The sequence below is a fragment of the Hesperophylax consimilis genome, chromosome 14, assembly GCF_061612785.1.
Source record: "Hesperophylax consimilis isolate HC1 chromosome 14, BYU_Hcon_1.0, whole genome shotgun sequence".
NCBI lineage: Eukaryota > Metazoa > Arthropoda > Insecta > Trichoptera > Limnephilidae > Hesperophylax > Hesperophylax consimilis.
Window position 1 is genome coordinate 2,055,856 of NC_142849.1, and position 17,740 is coordinate 2,073,595.

Sequence of the window (17,740 nt, forward strand, 5' to 3'; positions counted from 1 at the left end):
GCGAAGTCCAAATTCGGCAAAAAAAATTCTTCTATTTTCAGAGTCGAATATTTTGTTTACGTATTTAGTTAAGACACTTTTATAAGTGTTCATAATTTACTTCCCAGTAACAACGATGCGCACACTTGAGAATCGCTACATTCGACCAATGTTGGTTCGATGTGATAGTATATGTTTCTACAACTGATTCATATATTATACGACGTGAATAAGCTTAAAATGACGCTTACATATGGAATGTAATACGACAATTGGGTTTATTCTCTTTTTCACATCTATTTTTACAAGTTTTCATATCACAAGCCACTATTTTGCCGTGTTATTTCATAAAATGCCTCGACCATAGCTCGACGCTAGTTCGAACAAGAATGATGACGTCACATTCTCAAGATTCACGGGAAGCCATACGCGAGCCCAGCCGGCTCCAATGGAACCGGTATGGGGAGTGGGGAATAATACGCTTTTAATCATTTAGGGCAGGTCTACTAATATTCATATGTCTATGATTAACACAAAAGACAATGGAAGAGGAATTGAACTTGATGTTAGGGAGAGATTATAGAGCTGCGTCTCGAAATCCGAAACTTCCAAGTCCTTGAATCAGTTTTGAAGAAAGGTATATCTCTTTTAGAGGATGGATATATCAGAGGAAGATTACGCTTTACTTCTCGATGACAGTCTCACCAACAAGATAAGTGTGGAATCAGAAAGATTGTTTTCCGCTGATGGGCTTTTGTGCACAAATGTTCGTTCGCGTTAGGGTATCAGGACGCTCCATAAACTATGTTCTTTTACAATCTTATCTTTTATCAAAGTTTTCTTAAAATTGTTAGCATTTTCAATATCTTTTTTACAATATTACTACATAGTACCGAAGATGATTGATGGGTACCAAATAATTTTAAAAAATGTTAGTTAAATGTTGGCATTATTTCTATTCAATACCCCTTAATAAAAATCATGCAGGATTTATGAACTGTATCCTGCAATCCTGCAGGATTTGAAAAAGGTGTAGGTTTTGCGAACCCTAGAAATAATGAAGAAATTCACGTAACTAACCAAACACAAATGTTTCTTTTTAAATTTTATTAATTACTTAATTCAATATTGAATGACGTCCTTCATTGGGAAACGAAAGAGGTGACTCTGAAATGTTGCAGATGAAATAATGGGATGATAGCCTAAAAAGAACTTCAAATGGGTAAGAGTCACCATGAATTGTCAAAATCGAACATATTTGAAGGAAGCGTGCAAATCGGATGGTATCCTTGTTTGGGAAAAGAAACAGATGTCTCTGAAATGATGAAAATGAAATGTGAAGATAACCTAAATAGAACTTTGAATGGGTAAGTCAGTAAAACCTGGACCCCAAACAACTTATGATCTACTAATTTTTGTCTTACTGCAGCAAAGCACTGATTAAATTTCATAATTCAGAGTTGCTCCCGTAACAGTTTATCCATTCTTCCCATTTGAAACCGCCAATCAATCAAATTAGGGGCCGTTCAAGTATTACGTAAGCAGATTTATTACAATTATTTACCCCTCTTCCCTCTTGTCACCAAAAGTAAGCAAAGCTCTTACCCCCCCCCCTCCCATGATTACGTAAAAATTGGTACCTATATGCATTTTTCTGTTAATGTATTCTGTTTTTTAAGCAAGTACCTAAACGTATTAATTATTTTTGGGAATCCCCGAATATGTATTCGGTTTTCAAACATAGACAATGTGTGGGTTGCCAATGTGTAAAAAAAAATAACTACTGCTGAGCAGTGCTGACGTAATCACTATCTCGACCCCCCCACCCCCCCATGTCATCAAAAATAAGCAAAGCAAAGACCCCCCTGCCCCCCTATAGTGTTTACGTAATACTTGAATGGCCCCTTAATGACGGCTATGAAATTAAATATTATTTCTTAAACACTTGGTTTTCAACCAAAATAAACTAATCACAAATGCATAACTTTTAAAGCTTAGAAATTACGGAAGATATTATTTACAATAATAGTGGCTGAATTTATTATATTTTTGAAGTACATTTAATTGTTTCTGCCATGTTAATTTCTCCTAGTGATGGTCGGTGGGAATAGTCGTATTTGGGTACCATCAAGTGACCATCATTGCTGACGTTGACTGCTCCTTCGGGTTTGTTCATCAGCATGTTGTTAATCCGTTTGTCTCCCAATTCTCCATTCTCTTCGTCCTTCTGGAAGGCCGTGTTGATGACTCCGCTCTTATCTAAGTCCTTCTCTGCCAGGCCCTCCTTTCTCAGACGATCTTTCTTATGGACTGTGTACATCCACCTGTAATTTATTTATATTTTATTTATTTATTTATTTAACGCTCAGAGGGCTTTTATATATTCGCCTAAAAAGGCTTTTACATAGAAGTGATACATGATGCAGTGTACATAGGAGAATATCTGTATTATACAGGAAATACTGACAGTAAATAGATGTAATCCATTGTAAAGAAGGTACAAAATACACAATTGTGATTACAAGTATAATGAGAAAATATTAAGAAATAATAAAAAAAAAAACTAAATATGAAGCAATATTAGTAAAACGTAAGAGTAACATAAAGTAAAGAAAGAAATTACAACAACACTACATAAAAGACAAATCATTAAAACTAATTTACCAACGCTACTCTAATTTGTAGGATTCGACAAAGTGTTGGTATAGATTATGCTTAATTCTATAAATGGAATCAATAAATAAATCAATAGCACCCCCATACTTGTTGCCCAGATCATGCATCCTATTGGTCAGTGAGTGTGTCTGATAGTTAATTGTGTATGTATTGCAGAAGAATGTTATATTTTGTCTTGTATTCCTAGTCGGCACATGGAGTTTAATAGTGGCAAGGATGGCAGGACTATCAATTAAGTTGTTAATGACTCTATGTAACACAACCAGGTCTGAAATAATTCTCCTGTCAGACAGTGTTATTAGATGCAATTGATTCATCAAACTGACATAATTAATGTAATCAATAGGAATTCTGAGCTTAAAATTTACGTACTTAAGAAATTTGTGCTGAACTCTTTCTATATTATTGGAGTAAACTTTATATAAAGGGGACCAAATAGGTGAATTATACTCCAATTGACTTCTGACTAATGAAATATAGAGGGTTCTCATACAATCTATGGACTTAAAATCAGTTAAAGTTCTGCAAAGGAAGCCAAGCATCTTTAAAGCCTTTTTAGTTATATAATCAATGGATACTATGTTATTTGTGTGAACAAAGAAATCATAACTGCAACTGAATACGTCGCTCGGAGAAAGGTAAAAAATAATTACTATTTTGCTCCCGGTAACGGCTTTCTAGAATCAAATGAGATCTATAAGATTCTGCTGTGCTGCATCATTAAGAATTTGTATTGCTATTGTCGGCATCATTGGGCTGGCCCTGTGCAGACGAGATTGAAGCATTATGCTCTCGGCACTGACTTGCCAAGGCACTAATAGTTCCCTTGAGGTTTTTATTTGCGCCAGGCACCATTTGACACAGAGCTGGCCCCGAGCATCAATATATTGATGGAGCAACTTGAACATTGGTCTAATTTCTATTAAATTACTGTAAATAATTAAATCGGACGCATGAGATTAAAATCACTCTTTATTTTGACTTGCAATCTACACTAAATCAAAATACCAAGATTGAATAAATTTAGTTACTGTCAAGGCAATATTTAAAATGTAGAAATAATCAAATAAAATAGCTAGAAAAGTGTATGGTCCGTCTAAATACAGCGACATGCATGTGCGAAAACTGGTTGTGCGTACAAATTTAATATGTTATAAAAACGTTTTGACCTCTTAACATATGTGTTTACTTGTGCAAATTAGAGTTTATGCAAGTATGGTTGATTGTGTAGACGGAAGTCTGTCTTAGAACGGGAAACTTTCCTAGTTGGACAGGCAAAGCATCCAATATGTAATATGTACTTTCTTTTGATAAATAAATAAATTCACAAAAAAATGATTTGCCCCTCGCATTAGCCCAGGGCCTCCCTTCTAGGGTCTGTCTCGTATAAGTAAATGACTATTAGTTTTACTTGGATGAAAATGATCTGCTTATTTGATCATAATTCAGATTCTGTTAGCATTAAAAAACCTCTATTTACCCGAATATGATGACTGCCGGGGCTGTGAGCGCGCCCCCCAGCAGGAAGAAGGCTCCGGGCAGTGAGGAAAGCGTGGCGGAGTACACAGTGGTATACATGGGCCCGTACACCAGCGGCATCATGGCCTCGCACACGCCAAACAGCGAGTTTACCTTTCCTGCAATCAAACAAAACATTTACACACGCGATATTTTTTAACCTTTCTTTTGCCAACAGCCGTACCCAACATATTCAAAACTACTATCCATGCATAATTTTAAATAAAAACCTTGTAGTATTTGTATTTTTTGTGTTCGTACAAAACCTATAACACATAATCTCCATTAAAAAATAAACTTAAGTACTAATATGATTTAAAATTTTCACGGCCAAAAGTATTTTTGTTATTTGTTTTTGGGGTGTTATGCCGTGTTGCGCTAACTCCTTCTTTAGCCAACGTTTCGGACAGCATTGCAGTGTTCATCATCAGGGCAGATGTGTTATTTTCATTAACACATCTGCCCTGATGATTGAACTGCAATGCTGTCCGAAACGTTGGCTAAAGAAGGAGTTAGCGCAACACGGCATAACACCCCAAAAACAAATAACAAAAAAAACTTAAGTACTAGATTAAAACAAATATTATGTAGGTTGGACATTAGTTGATGAATGAAGAGGTATTGTATAAAGTTAACTACATTGTGATAATTATTTATTTAACGAGATTAGCCATAAGAATAATTAATGCAATAAAATTTATGAATAAATGGCATTAAAATGATAAAATGCGTGGGGTAAGTCATGGCATTCTCTCCTTCCTTTACATAGAGCCTGAGAAGTGAAAAAAAATATTTTCATCATAGCTTTTCACCCCAGTGTTGTATTCAGTATAATTGACGTACCGCTGATATTTCAACATTCCTTCTTCTCAACAGACTGGTTAGAACAGAGCTCTCAGTGGCAGGATCACATCAATTTATCATCAGTGTGTTAATTTATGACAAAAGTAAATTTGTTTAATTATTTGTGTATAATATGATTATTTTCTAAATTTTGACTTAATTGTTTTTAAGTGGGTAGTTTGTAGCAATACAAGAAATTGAACAGTTTTTTTCTCACCTAATTCTTCGCTCGGTACCAACTTGGACACGATCGATCTCATAGCGATGAAAGAAGTTCCATTCAGAATTTCAACAAGCGGAGCTGAAAAAGAAACGAACTTTATGTTATACAGATAATAGATAGATATATTTAAATTGTACATTAATATTACGTTATAAAACAAGATCAATATTTTCATAGAATCAGTCTGTAAATATTTTCGCTTGGACCGCTAAATAATATTGTAGCGCATCAAATCAGTCTCTGTTAAGATTCAAAATAATCAAATGAACTATAATTATTTAATCAATTGTTTTTGGAATCGAAATGTCGGAAGATTTTTATTCGCTTATCACCACTTTTTCATATGTTAATTTATTCGAGTTTCTGTGAAAAGTCAGGATATTATTTATTAATTTTTTGGATATCGACAGTTTATATTTTATCAGTTTGTACATGTGTAGAATAGCCAAGATAAAAACATTTAAAGATATCCTCTTTGTGACTGCTCTAATAAGACAACTTTGAAAAGTAAAACATATTGATTTTATAAGAAAATTGTTAAAAAACAAAAAAAGTTGCTTGTGAAAAATAATTTAATTTTAGGAGCTTATTCTGGTGTAATTGAAGATGTCATATTAAGACAAGATATCATATTATAATAAATATAAGACAGGATATAACATTATTTAAATTTGTAAATCTATATAAAACTATACAACAATAACCCACTCTCACTCATGATAATAATAAATCAGAAAAACGTTTTCTTTTTCAATGTGCAAACCTACGGTCACATTTAAGTAAAATATCAGAAAAATACTCTTATAAACTTTTTTTTTATTTGTTAAGATTGCAATTGAAAAAGTCCACTTTTGATTTATGTTATTGTAATTATTATTACATAGTCTGTTCAAGCAAGAATTTTGTTTATAGTGTAGCATTGATCTTCTTAGAACAGGACAGAAGAGCGTGTGGAGCGCGCAGGTACATATAATTGTTAGTCAGTAAATGACGTTTTCTTGAAAATTCAAAAATCGCAGATCCTTGGAAAATCATGAAATTTTACTATGCTTGTCAAGATTAACCATTCGACATTAAAACAAAAGAAATTCTTACACACAATTTTCGAGCAAAAAATATTATATTTACTTTATTGTTTATATGAATTCTTGAGGCAACGGTTCAATTTGATCACATAAAAATTCAAAACATCTTACCCATATAAATCTGCCAGGTGTTGACTGCGAAGGCATAGACGAAGCTCGACAGGATCTTGCTCATGCAGGACAGGATCCCAATGATGGCATCGTCCAGCTTCATCAAGTGGCTGAAGACTCCCACGGAGAATAAGGTTCCTGGTAAATTTTATGCAATATTTTACCATTTTCGCATTTTTCTCAACAAAATGTGCATTTAATAATTTTAGGAGCTTAATTTGCGATTTTTTTCTATCGGGGGAATTTCAAATAATTAACGTATCGGCATAAAAAATGTATATTTTATCTTCAAAAAAATAACATTTTTTTTAGAACTTACAACTTAAAGAGTTAAAGAGAAACTTGCTATAAATCGGTTGAAATTGGGAATGCGGGGCTTAATAAATTCCCCTTAAAAACCTTAGGAGTACATAGACACCTTATTTTCACTAAAATCAGCAAGTAGGTACCTAGGTATTTCAAAACCGCTTCGTGTTAAATCTCAATTATGGAGTTAAATTAAATTCGTTTTACTTTTTCTCAATTGACCGTTAGATTTTTTATCCGAAATAACAACGTTGTTTTGCAATCTAGAGGAAATTCCACCTGCATAAAGTACCTATCTATCTATTTACCTCCATGAGGCAATAAGTAGTTGTCTTGGATCATTAACCGCTGAAAACAGTGCTAAAACAAGTTGTTATTACTCAATAGAAGACCGATTACTTGTTTTTAGATTGAAAGGAAAAATCTAATGATTTGGTTTCGTTACTTCTGGGCCAACTATTTGCTAGAAAATATTTATTTTGTCGAATATTATTGCTTTTTAATGCACGCGAACCATTGATGTGTTGTATTTAGTCTATGACGCGAACAGATATCGTGTGGTTAAGTGCCTTGTAAACACACATGAAGTATTTTCCCAGACTAGTTATTAAGGTATAATTTCTAGTTATTAACATGGACTGGAAGTTATTAGTGATGTAAACCTTTTGGTAATCGAGAAATATCCGATCGTAACCTTTTGATAATCGAAATGTTATCATCCGTTTCCGAAATCTCTCAACTGTCTCCCAAACTAAAAAGTGTAGTTAAGTCGGTAGATAATATAATTGCATCGGCCGTACCGTATTTGAATGATTATTACGAAAGATTCGATTACGACCTATCAATTTTCTTACTTCCTCTGAATAGATTTGTAATATTTCTCATAGGAATTGATTAACATCGTTTACAAATTATTTCTTATAGTATAACATAATTATATACATATCTCGATTATGTCCGTCTGTATGATTTTCTGAACTTAAGTACGAACGTGAACATCTGAACGTACAAAAGGTTTTTTTTACATTATCTCTTCACAGGAGGCCTTGAGAAAAATAATTTCCCCTCAGGGCTTATGTCATCTTTGGGGATGCTGTGTAGAGGTTCTTTTTGATAAAATGAAGGTGTGATTAGTCTTGAAGACATCCTTGTTGTAGGGGGGAGGAAACACAGAGGCCTATAATGCCTATCTGTCTATTTTCGTTTTGCTTTTAGGTATACTTGGGCAAACCAAGAAAATTCCATACTTATTTGGTACATCTACTAAGTTCAGTGATATTGAATACGAAACAGCCATTTTTATTGTATAGCAACCAAGTTGGTAGTATACATGGTGTATCGGCACTAACCCGACAAACTTTAACCAGCTATTCCTTAGCACATTTGGAGTAAAAAATGTTATGGGCACTTTGCTGTCCGGTAGCATTTTTTTTTTCAATTAAAAACAAAATTTAAAATTTCCACACTACATCACTGTCATTGGCATTGCGTTTCGTGTTCAACAGCTGTTATAAGCAAGTATGTCAAAAAGCGTCTTAGTTCTTTCGCACACACTAAATAATAATAGTTAAAAATGAGACGAATGGTGCCGTGCCATTTCGCTGTGCTTGTAAAAGTGCGCCAATAAAGGTACACACGTGCATTATTCAACGGAATTCGAATAAAATATTTTTGCCAGATGGGTTTTCAAACTTTGACAAAGGATAAAACAGTGGTGACATGTGGTGAAAATATGAATAATAATTTTTTTATTAAAAAAAAACGTTACCGGACAGCAAAGTGCACATAAGATTTTTTACTTCAAATATGCTAAGGAATAGCTGGTTAAAGTTTGTCGGGTAAGTGCCGATACACCCTGTATAATAATCTCCAAATAGTACAAAACAAAGTCCCTATCCGCGTCTGTCTATTTGTGCGCTTAGTTCTTCTAAATTACTTAACGGAATTTGATAGGGTTTTCACTAACATTTAGAGAATTTTTTCCGGAAGGTTTATGTATATAATATACGTATACTGTATTTATAGAAAGTAGAAAAATTCAATGTTTCGTAATCAAGTCGTAAAAAAAATATTTTCGGTCGTTTGCATTGCTAACACTGGCTAAACCCTATGAGATACATCAAAATAATGTACTATGGAATTGTATATCATAAAAAGACCTACAGAAAAGCCTGAGATGGTATATGTCTATCTCCTGAGCATAACTCGAAGCAACACCGGGTACACCGTCAGCTAGCATTATTTATAAATTATTATCTTGTTACTCTTCCGTCTGGAACCCACATTACAATATCCATGTAGGCACAAAGTTATTAAAAGAATAAAAAATAAATTTGTACCCTTTCTAACATTTAAATTGGGTATTCCAGCAATTTTGTTGAACTGCAACACTCTTATTATAATATTCATTATCACTGATTTAATATTTCTAAATCCAATCCAGAATTATTATTTTTTGTGTGTTTTTTTATTTAGTTATAAAATTACTTTTTATATGTTTTATAAACCCTTTTTACTTATTTCTATTACATTGAGGACACTTTACAATACATTTAAAACTTATTCTTTATCCAACCCACTAAGAAGGCTTTTAGCTTCTTTAACATCTGTTGCTTTATTTATTGGTTCTAATTGCACGTAAATCATAATTTTTCACATAAAAATCAACCTCACTAGGACTGTATCGAGGTCAACAACTTACACATTTGAGTTAAGCAAACATAAAGTAATCACTACATACATAAACACAAAATATTACAAGAAATAAAAAACTTACATGAGTGGTCAGATACTTGCATATAAACTTTTGGATTCCACTACATAATAAGAGAAATCAAGATTTATTTCAGTGAAAAAATTCTGGGACTAACTACCATACGTATTCCTCATTGTCCAGAATACTACTGAAGGGAAATAATTAATTACCCACATATTAACCCTGAATACAGATAAAACAAAATTTTTAACTTTTAGAATATCAAATAAGCTCATACCTTCACAACAAAGCCTCAAACTACACAGCTGTAACCCCTTATTAATCCCATGTACTTGTCCTTCTATAAGTAGAGTTGATAGCATTAAATATCTTGGTATTCAATTAGACGATCGTCTTAAATGGAATCTACATGTTGCAAACCTAACGGCAAAATTGAGGAAACTCATCTACTTCTTTAAAAACGTTAGGGATATCTTAAATAAAAAACAACTGAAACAAGTTTACTGTGCTCTTGTACAATCATCCCTTGAATATGGTATTATCAGTTGGGGTAGTGCCACAAATACTTGCCTGGAACCTTTAGCAAAGATTCAAAAACTAATTCTGAAGGTTATTCTCAAAGTCCCATTGAGGACGAGCACTGATTTTATTTTTAAGGCACTTCATGTTCCTAACTTGGAAAAATTGTATTAAAAAAATATCCTGCTTCATCAATTTAAAAATGCACATATGTTTGAAGAACGAATAAGCACTAGAGCCCTAAGACAGTCACATATAAAATCTTTTAGCATCCCAGTTTGTCAAACCTCTTATGGTCAAAGAAGTTTTAAATACAATGCTACTAAACTATTCAATTCTTTACCTACTGACATTAGAAATACGCAAACAAAAAGTTCATTTAAAAGTAAAATCATCGACTACCTCCAATAAACATATCCATTGAGTAATTTTAAATATATTGTCTTATAATACTTGAATTGTATAATTAAAAAAAAAAGATTTTATTTTATTTTATTATTGTGTCATGTTTCATAGTATGTTAACAACCGCTCTGTAAATTGCCATCTCAACACAGGCGTTTTCACACCTAGTGAGATGGGCAATACTTGATCACTCTGTTTATATGTAATATTATTTTATTATTGTGTCATGTTTCATAGTATGTATGTTAACAACCGCTCTGTAAATTGCCATCTCAACACAGGCGTTTTCACACCTAGTGAGATGGGCAATACTTGATCACTCTGTTTATATGTAATATTATTTTATTATTGTGTCATGTTTCATAGTATGTATGTTAACAACCGCTCTGTAAATTGCCATCTCAACACAGGCGTTTTCACACCTAGTGAGATGGGCAATACTTGATCACTCTGTTTATATGTAATATTATTTTATTATTGTGTCATGTTTCATAGTATGTATGTTAACAACCGCTCTGTAAATTGCCATCTCAACACAGGCGTTTTCACACCTAGTGAGATGGGCAATACTTGATCACTCTGTTTATATGTAATATTATTTTATTATTGTGTCATGTTTCATAGTATGTATGTTAACAACCGCTCTGTAAATTGCCATCTCAACACAGGCGTTTTCACACCTAGTGAGATGGGCAATACTTGATCACTCTGTTTATATGTAATATTATTTTATTATTGTGTCATGTTTCATAGTATGTATGTTAACAACCGCTCTGTAAATTGCCATCTCAACACAGGCGTTTTCACACCTAGTGAGATGGGCAATACTTGATCACTCTGTTTATATGTAATATTATTTTATTATTGTGTCATGTTTCATAGTATGTATGTTAACAACCGCTCTGTAAATTGCCATCTCAACACAGGCGTTTTCACACCTAGTGAGATGGGCAATACTTGATCACTCTGTTTATATGTAATATTATTTTATTATTGTGTCATGTTTCATAGTATGTATGTTAACAACCGCTCTGTAAATTGCCATCTCAACACAGGCGTTTTCACACCTAGTGAGATGGGCAATACTTGATCACTCTGTTTATATGTAATATTATTTTATTATTGTGTCATGTTTCATAGTATGTATGTTAACAACCGCTCTGTAAATTGCCATCTCAACACAGGCGTTTTCACACCTAGTGAGATGGGCAATACTTGATCACTCTGTTTATATGTAATATTATTTTATTATTGTGTCATGTTTCATAGTATGTATGTTAACAACCGCTCTGTAAATTGCCATCTCAACACAGGCGTTTTCACACCTAGTGAGATGGGCAATACTTGATCACTCTGTTTATATGTAATATTATTTTATTATTGTGTCATGTTTCATAGTATGTATGTTAACAACCGCTCTGTAAATTGCCATCTCAACACAGGCGTTTTCACACCTAGTGAGATGGGCAATACTTGATCACTCTGTTTATATGTAATATTATTTTATTATTGTGTCATGTTTCATAGTATGTATGTTAACAACCGCTCTGTAAATTGCCATCTCAACACAGGCGTTTTCACACCTAGTGAGATGGGCAATACTTGATCACTCTGTTTATATGTAATATTATTTTATTATTGTGTCATGTTTCATAGTATGTATGTTAACAACCGCTCTGTAAATTGCCATCTCAACACAGGCGTTTTCACACCTAGTGAGATGGGCAATACTTGATCACTCTGTTTATATGTAATATTATTTTATTATTGTGTCATGTTTCATAGTATGTATGTTAACAACCGCTCTGTAAATTGCCATCTCAACACAGGCGTTTTCACACCTAGTGAGATGGGCAATACTTGATCACTCTGTTTATATGTAATATTATTTTATTATTGTGTCATGTTTCATAGTATGTATGTTAACAACCGCTCTGTAAATTGCCATCTCAACACAGGCGTTTTCACACCTAGTGAGATGGGCAATACTTGATCACTCTGTTTATATGTAATATTATTTTATTATTGTGTCATGTTTCATAGTATGTATGTTAACAACCGCTCTGTAAATTGCCATCTCAACACAGGCGTTTTCACACCTAGTGAGATGGGCAATACTTGATCACTCTGTTTATATGTAATATTATTTTATTATTGTGTCATGTTTCATAGTATGTATGTTAACAACCGCTCTGTAAATTGCCATCTCAACACAGGCGTTTTCACACCTAGTGAGATGGGCAATACTTGATCACTCTGTTTATATGTAATATTATTTTATTATTGTGTCATGTTTCATAGTATGTATGTTAACAACCGCTCTGTAAATTGCCATCTCAACACAGGCGTTTTCACACCTAGTGAGATGGGCAATACTTGATCACTCTGTTTATATGTAATATTATTTTATTATTGTGTCATGTTTCATAGTATGTATGTTAACAACCGCTCTGTAAATTGCCATCTCAACACAGGCGTTTTCACACCTAGTGAGATGGGCAATACTTGATCACTCTGTTTATATGTAATATTATTTTATTATTGTGTCATGTTTCATAGTATGTATGTTAACAACCGCTCTGTAAATTGCCATCTCAACACAGGCGTTTTCACACCTAGTGAGATGGGCAATACTTGATCACTCTGTTTATATGTAATATTATTTTATTATTGTGTCATGTTTCATAGTATGTATGTTAACAACCGCTCTGTAAATTGCCATCTCAACACAGGCGTTTTCACACCTAGTGAGATGGGCAATACTTGATCACTCTGTTTATATGTAATATTATTTTATTATTGTGTCATGTTTCATAGTATGTATGTTAACAACCGCTCTGTAAATTGCCATCTCAACACAGGCGTTTTCACACCTAGTGAGATGGGCAATACTTGATCACTCTGTTTATATGTAATATTATTTTATTATTGTGTCATGTTTCATAGTATGTATGTTAACAACCGCTCTGTAAATTGCCATCTCAACACAGGCGTTTTCACACCTAGTGAGATGGGCAATACTTGATCACTCTGTTTATATGTAATATTATTTTATTATTGTGTCATGTTTCATAGTATGTATGTTAACAACCGCTCTGTAAATTGCCATCTCAACACAGGCGTTTTCACACCTAGTGAGATGGGCAATACTTGATCACTCTGTTTATATGTAATATTATTTTATTATTGTGTCATGTTTCATAGTATGTATGTTAACAACCGCTCTGTAAATTGCCATCTCAACACAGGCGTTTTCACACCTAGTGAGATGGGCAATACTTGATCACTCTGTTTATATGTAATATTATTTTATTATTGTGTCATGTTTCATAGTATGTATGTTAACAACCGCTCTGTAAATTGCCATCTCAACACAGGCGTTTTCACACCTAGTGAGATGGGCAATACTTGATCACTCTGTTTATATGTAATATTATTTTATTATTGTGTCATGTTTCATAGTATGTATGTTAACAACCGCTCTGTAAATTGCCATCTCAACACAGGCGTTTTCACACCTAGTGAGATGGGCAATACTTGATCACTCTGTTTATATGTAATATTATTTTATTATTGTGTCATGTTTCATAGTATGTATGTTAACAACCGCTCTGTAAATTGCCATCTCAACACAGGCGTTTTCACACCTAGTGAGATGGGCAATACTTGATCACTCTGTTTATATGTAATATTATTTTATTATTGTGTCATGTTTCATAGTATGTATGTTAACAACCGCTCTGTAAATTGCCATCTCAACACAGGCGTTTTCACACCTAGTGAGATGGGCAATACTTGATCACTCTGTTTATATGTAATATTATTTTATTATTGTGTCATGTTTCATAGTATGTATGTTAACAACCGCTCTGTAAATTGCCATCTCAACACAGGCGTTTTCACACCTAGTGAGATGGGCAATACTTGATCACTCTGTTTATATGTAATATTATTTTATTATTGTGTCATGTTTCATAGTATGTATGTTAACAACCGCTCTGTAAATTGCCATCTCAACACAGGCGTTTTCACACCTAGTGAGATGGGCAATACTTGATCACTCTGTTTATATGTAATATTATTTTATTATTGTGTCATGTTTCATAGTATGTATGTTAACAACCGCTCTGTAAATTGCCATCTCAACACAGGCGTTTTCACACCTAGTGAGATGGGCAATACTTGATCACTCTGTTTATATGTAATATTATTTTATTATTGTGTCATGTTTCATAGTATGTATGTTAACAACCGCTCTGTAAATTGCCATCTCAACACAGGCGTTTTCACACCTAGTGAGATGGGCAATACTTGATCACTCTGTTTATATGTAATATTATTTTATTATTGTGTCATGTTTCATAGTATGTATGTTAACAACCGCTCTGTAAATTGCCATCTCAACACAGGCGTTTTCACACCTAGTGAGATGGGCAATACTTGATCACTCTGTTTATATGTAATATTATTTTATTATTGTGTCATGTTTCATAGTATGTATGTTAACAACCGCTCTGTAAATTGCCATCTCAACACAGGCGTTTTCACACCTAGTGAGATGGGCAATACTTGATCACTCTGTTTATATGTAATATTATTTTATTATTGTGTCATGTTTCATAGTATGTATGTTAACAACCGCTCTGTAAATTGCCATCTCAACACAGGCGTTTTCACACCTAGTGAGATGGGCAATACTTGATCACTCTGTTTATATGTAATATTATTTTATTATTGTGTCATGTTTCATAGTATGTATGTTAACAACCGCTCTGTAAATTGCCATCTCAACACAGGCGTTTTCACACCTAGTGAGATGGGCAATACTTGATCACTCTGTTTATATGTAATATTATTTTATTATTGTGTCATGTTTCATAGTATGTATGTTAACAACCGCTCTGTAAATTGCCATCTCAACACAGGCGTTTTCACACCTAGTGAGATGGGCAATACTTGATCACTCTGTTTATATGTAATATTATTTTATTATTGTGTCATGTTTCATAGTATGTATGTTAACAACCGCTCTGTAAATTGCCATCTCAACACAGGCGTTTTCACACCTAGTGAGATGGGCAATACTTGATCACTCTGTTTATATGTAATATTATTTTATTATTGTGTCATGTTTCATAGTATGTATGTTAACAACCGCTCTGTAAATTGCCATCTCAACACAGGCGTTTTCACACCTAGTGAGATGGGCAATACTTGATCACTCTGTTTATATGTAATATTATTTTATTATTGTGTCATGTTTCATAGTATGTATGTTAACAACCGCTCTGTAAATTGCCATCTCAACACAGGCGTTTTCACACCTAGTGAGATGGGCAATACTTGATCACTCTGTTTATATGTAATATTATTTTATTATTGTGTCATGTTTCATAGTATGTATGTTAACAACCGCTCTGTAAATTGCCATCTCAACACAGGCGTTTTCACACCTAGTGAGATGGGCAATACTTGATCACTCTGTTTATATGTAATATTATTTTATTATTGTGTCATGTTTCATAGTATGTATGTTAACAACCGCTCTGTAAATTGCCATCTCAACACAGGCGTTTTCACACCTAGTGAGATGGGCAATACTTGATCACTCTGTTTATATGTAATATTATTTTATTATTGTGTCATGTTTCATAGTATGTATGTTAACAACCGCTCTGTAAATTGCCATCTCAACACAGGCGTTTTCACACCTAGTGAGATGGGCAATACTTGATCACTCTGTTTATATGTAATATTATTTTATTATTGTGTCATGTTTCATAGTATGTATGTTAACAACCGCTCTGTAAATTGCCATCTCAACACAGGCGTTTTCACACCTAGTGAGATGGGCAATACTTGATCACTCTGTTTATATGTAATATTATTTTATTATTGTGTCATGTTTCATAGTATGTATGTTAACAACCGCTCTGTAAATTGCCATCTCAACACAGGCGTTTTCACACCTAGTGAGATGGGCAATACTTGATCACTCTGTTTATATGTAATATTATTTTATTATTGTGTCATGTTTCATAGTATGTATGTTAACAACCGCTCTGTAAATTGCCATCTCAACACAGGCGTTTTCACACCTAGTGAGATGGGCAATACTTGATCACTCTGTTTATATGTAATATTATTTTATTATTGTGTCATGTTTCATAGTATGTATGTTAACAACCGCTCTGTAAATTGCCATCTCAACACAGGCGTTTTCACACCTAGTGAGATGGGCAATACTTGATCACTCTGTTTATATGTAATATTATTTTATTATTGTGTCATGTTTCATAGTATGTATGTTAACAACCGCTCTGTAAATTGCCATCTCAACACAGGCGTTTTCACACCTAGTGAGATGGGCAATACTTGATCACTCTGTTTATATGTAATATTATTTTATTATTGTGTCATGTTTCATAGTATGTATGTTAACAACCGCTCTGTAAATTGCCATCTCAACACAGGCGTTTTCACACCTAGTGAGATGGGCAATACTTGATCACTCTGTTTATATGTAATATTATTTTATTATTGTGTCATGTTTCATAGTATGTATGTTAACAACCGCTCTGTAAATTGCCATCTCAACACAGGCGTTTTCACACCTAGTGAGATGGGCAATACTTGATCACTCTGTTTATATGTAATATTAAAATAATTAAATAAAAAAAAAAAAAAAAAATTATACCGAGTTAGTGGTTATCTTCAATCTATCACCAAATAAATTTATCACTAATAAAGATTTTTACTGAGGCATTTCAGTTGTGTGTGTATTGTTACTGTATAATTTTGACTACGTCTTCCTATCGAAAATCCCATAGAAAGGGCGTTAACAATTTAATGAATAAATAATTGACCTTAACATTTACATGGTTTTCGTATATACGAGTATATGATTCAATGGGTGACCGGATAAATCATCAAAATGATAATTCATCACATCTTTAAAAAGTTATATAGTCATGGAAAGTGATGAAACTAAAACTTGATTAACTGGGTTAAGTAGGTTAGGTTAGGTAATTTTTTTTCATCGTTTTTAATGACTTTATGTCACTTTTTAAAGGTGTGTTGAATAGTCACTGTGTTGAGTTATCATGGAACCGATTCAATGATAGCCATGTTCGATAGCGTTATAAGGAGTGGACTCCGTGCCAATTAAATTACGTTTAAAATGCTGGAAAAAAACCTAGAAAAAATCCCCAGGTACGTCTATATCTATTTGCGGACGCATCGAACTTATCCGAGGTTCATGCACCATATAGATTTAGCTTAGAAACCGTACGTTATGCAAATCTAGTTTAAAAATAATTCATAAATCTATTGATAGCCTCTTCCCCTTGGAATGCTACCG

General features: G+C 33.4%; 1 protein-coding gene across 1 annotated transcript in view; it reads right to left on the reverse strand.

Moving 5' to 3' along the window:
• Window positions 1–511: 511 nt before the first annotated feature.
• The window catches only part of LOC149417770 (putative peptidoglycan muropeptide transporter SLC46), a 104,845-nt gene continuing 87,616 nt past the window's right edge, over window positions 512–17,740 (reverse strand). The window contains exons 5-8 of the mRNA XM_089639411.1: window positions 6,436–6,573; window positions 5,234–5,317; window positions 4,136–4,292; window positions 512–2,303 (exon numbers count right to left, since the gene is read on the reverse strand). Of these exons, the coding sequence (XP_089495537.1) occupies window positions 2,021–2,303; window positions 4,136–4,292; window positions 5,234–5,317; window positions 6,436–6,573 (662 nt within the window). The 3' untranslated portion in view covers window positions 512–2,020. The remainder of the gene's footprint in view (window positions 2,304–4,135; window positions 4,293–5,233; window positions 5,318–6,435; window positions 6,574–17,740) is intronic.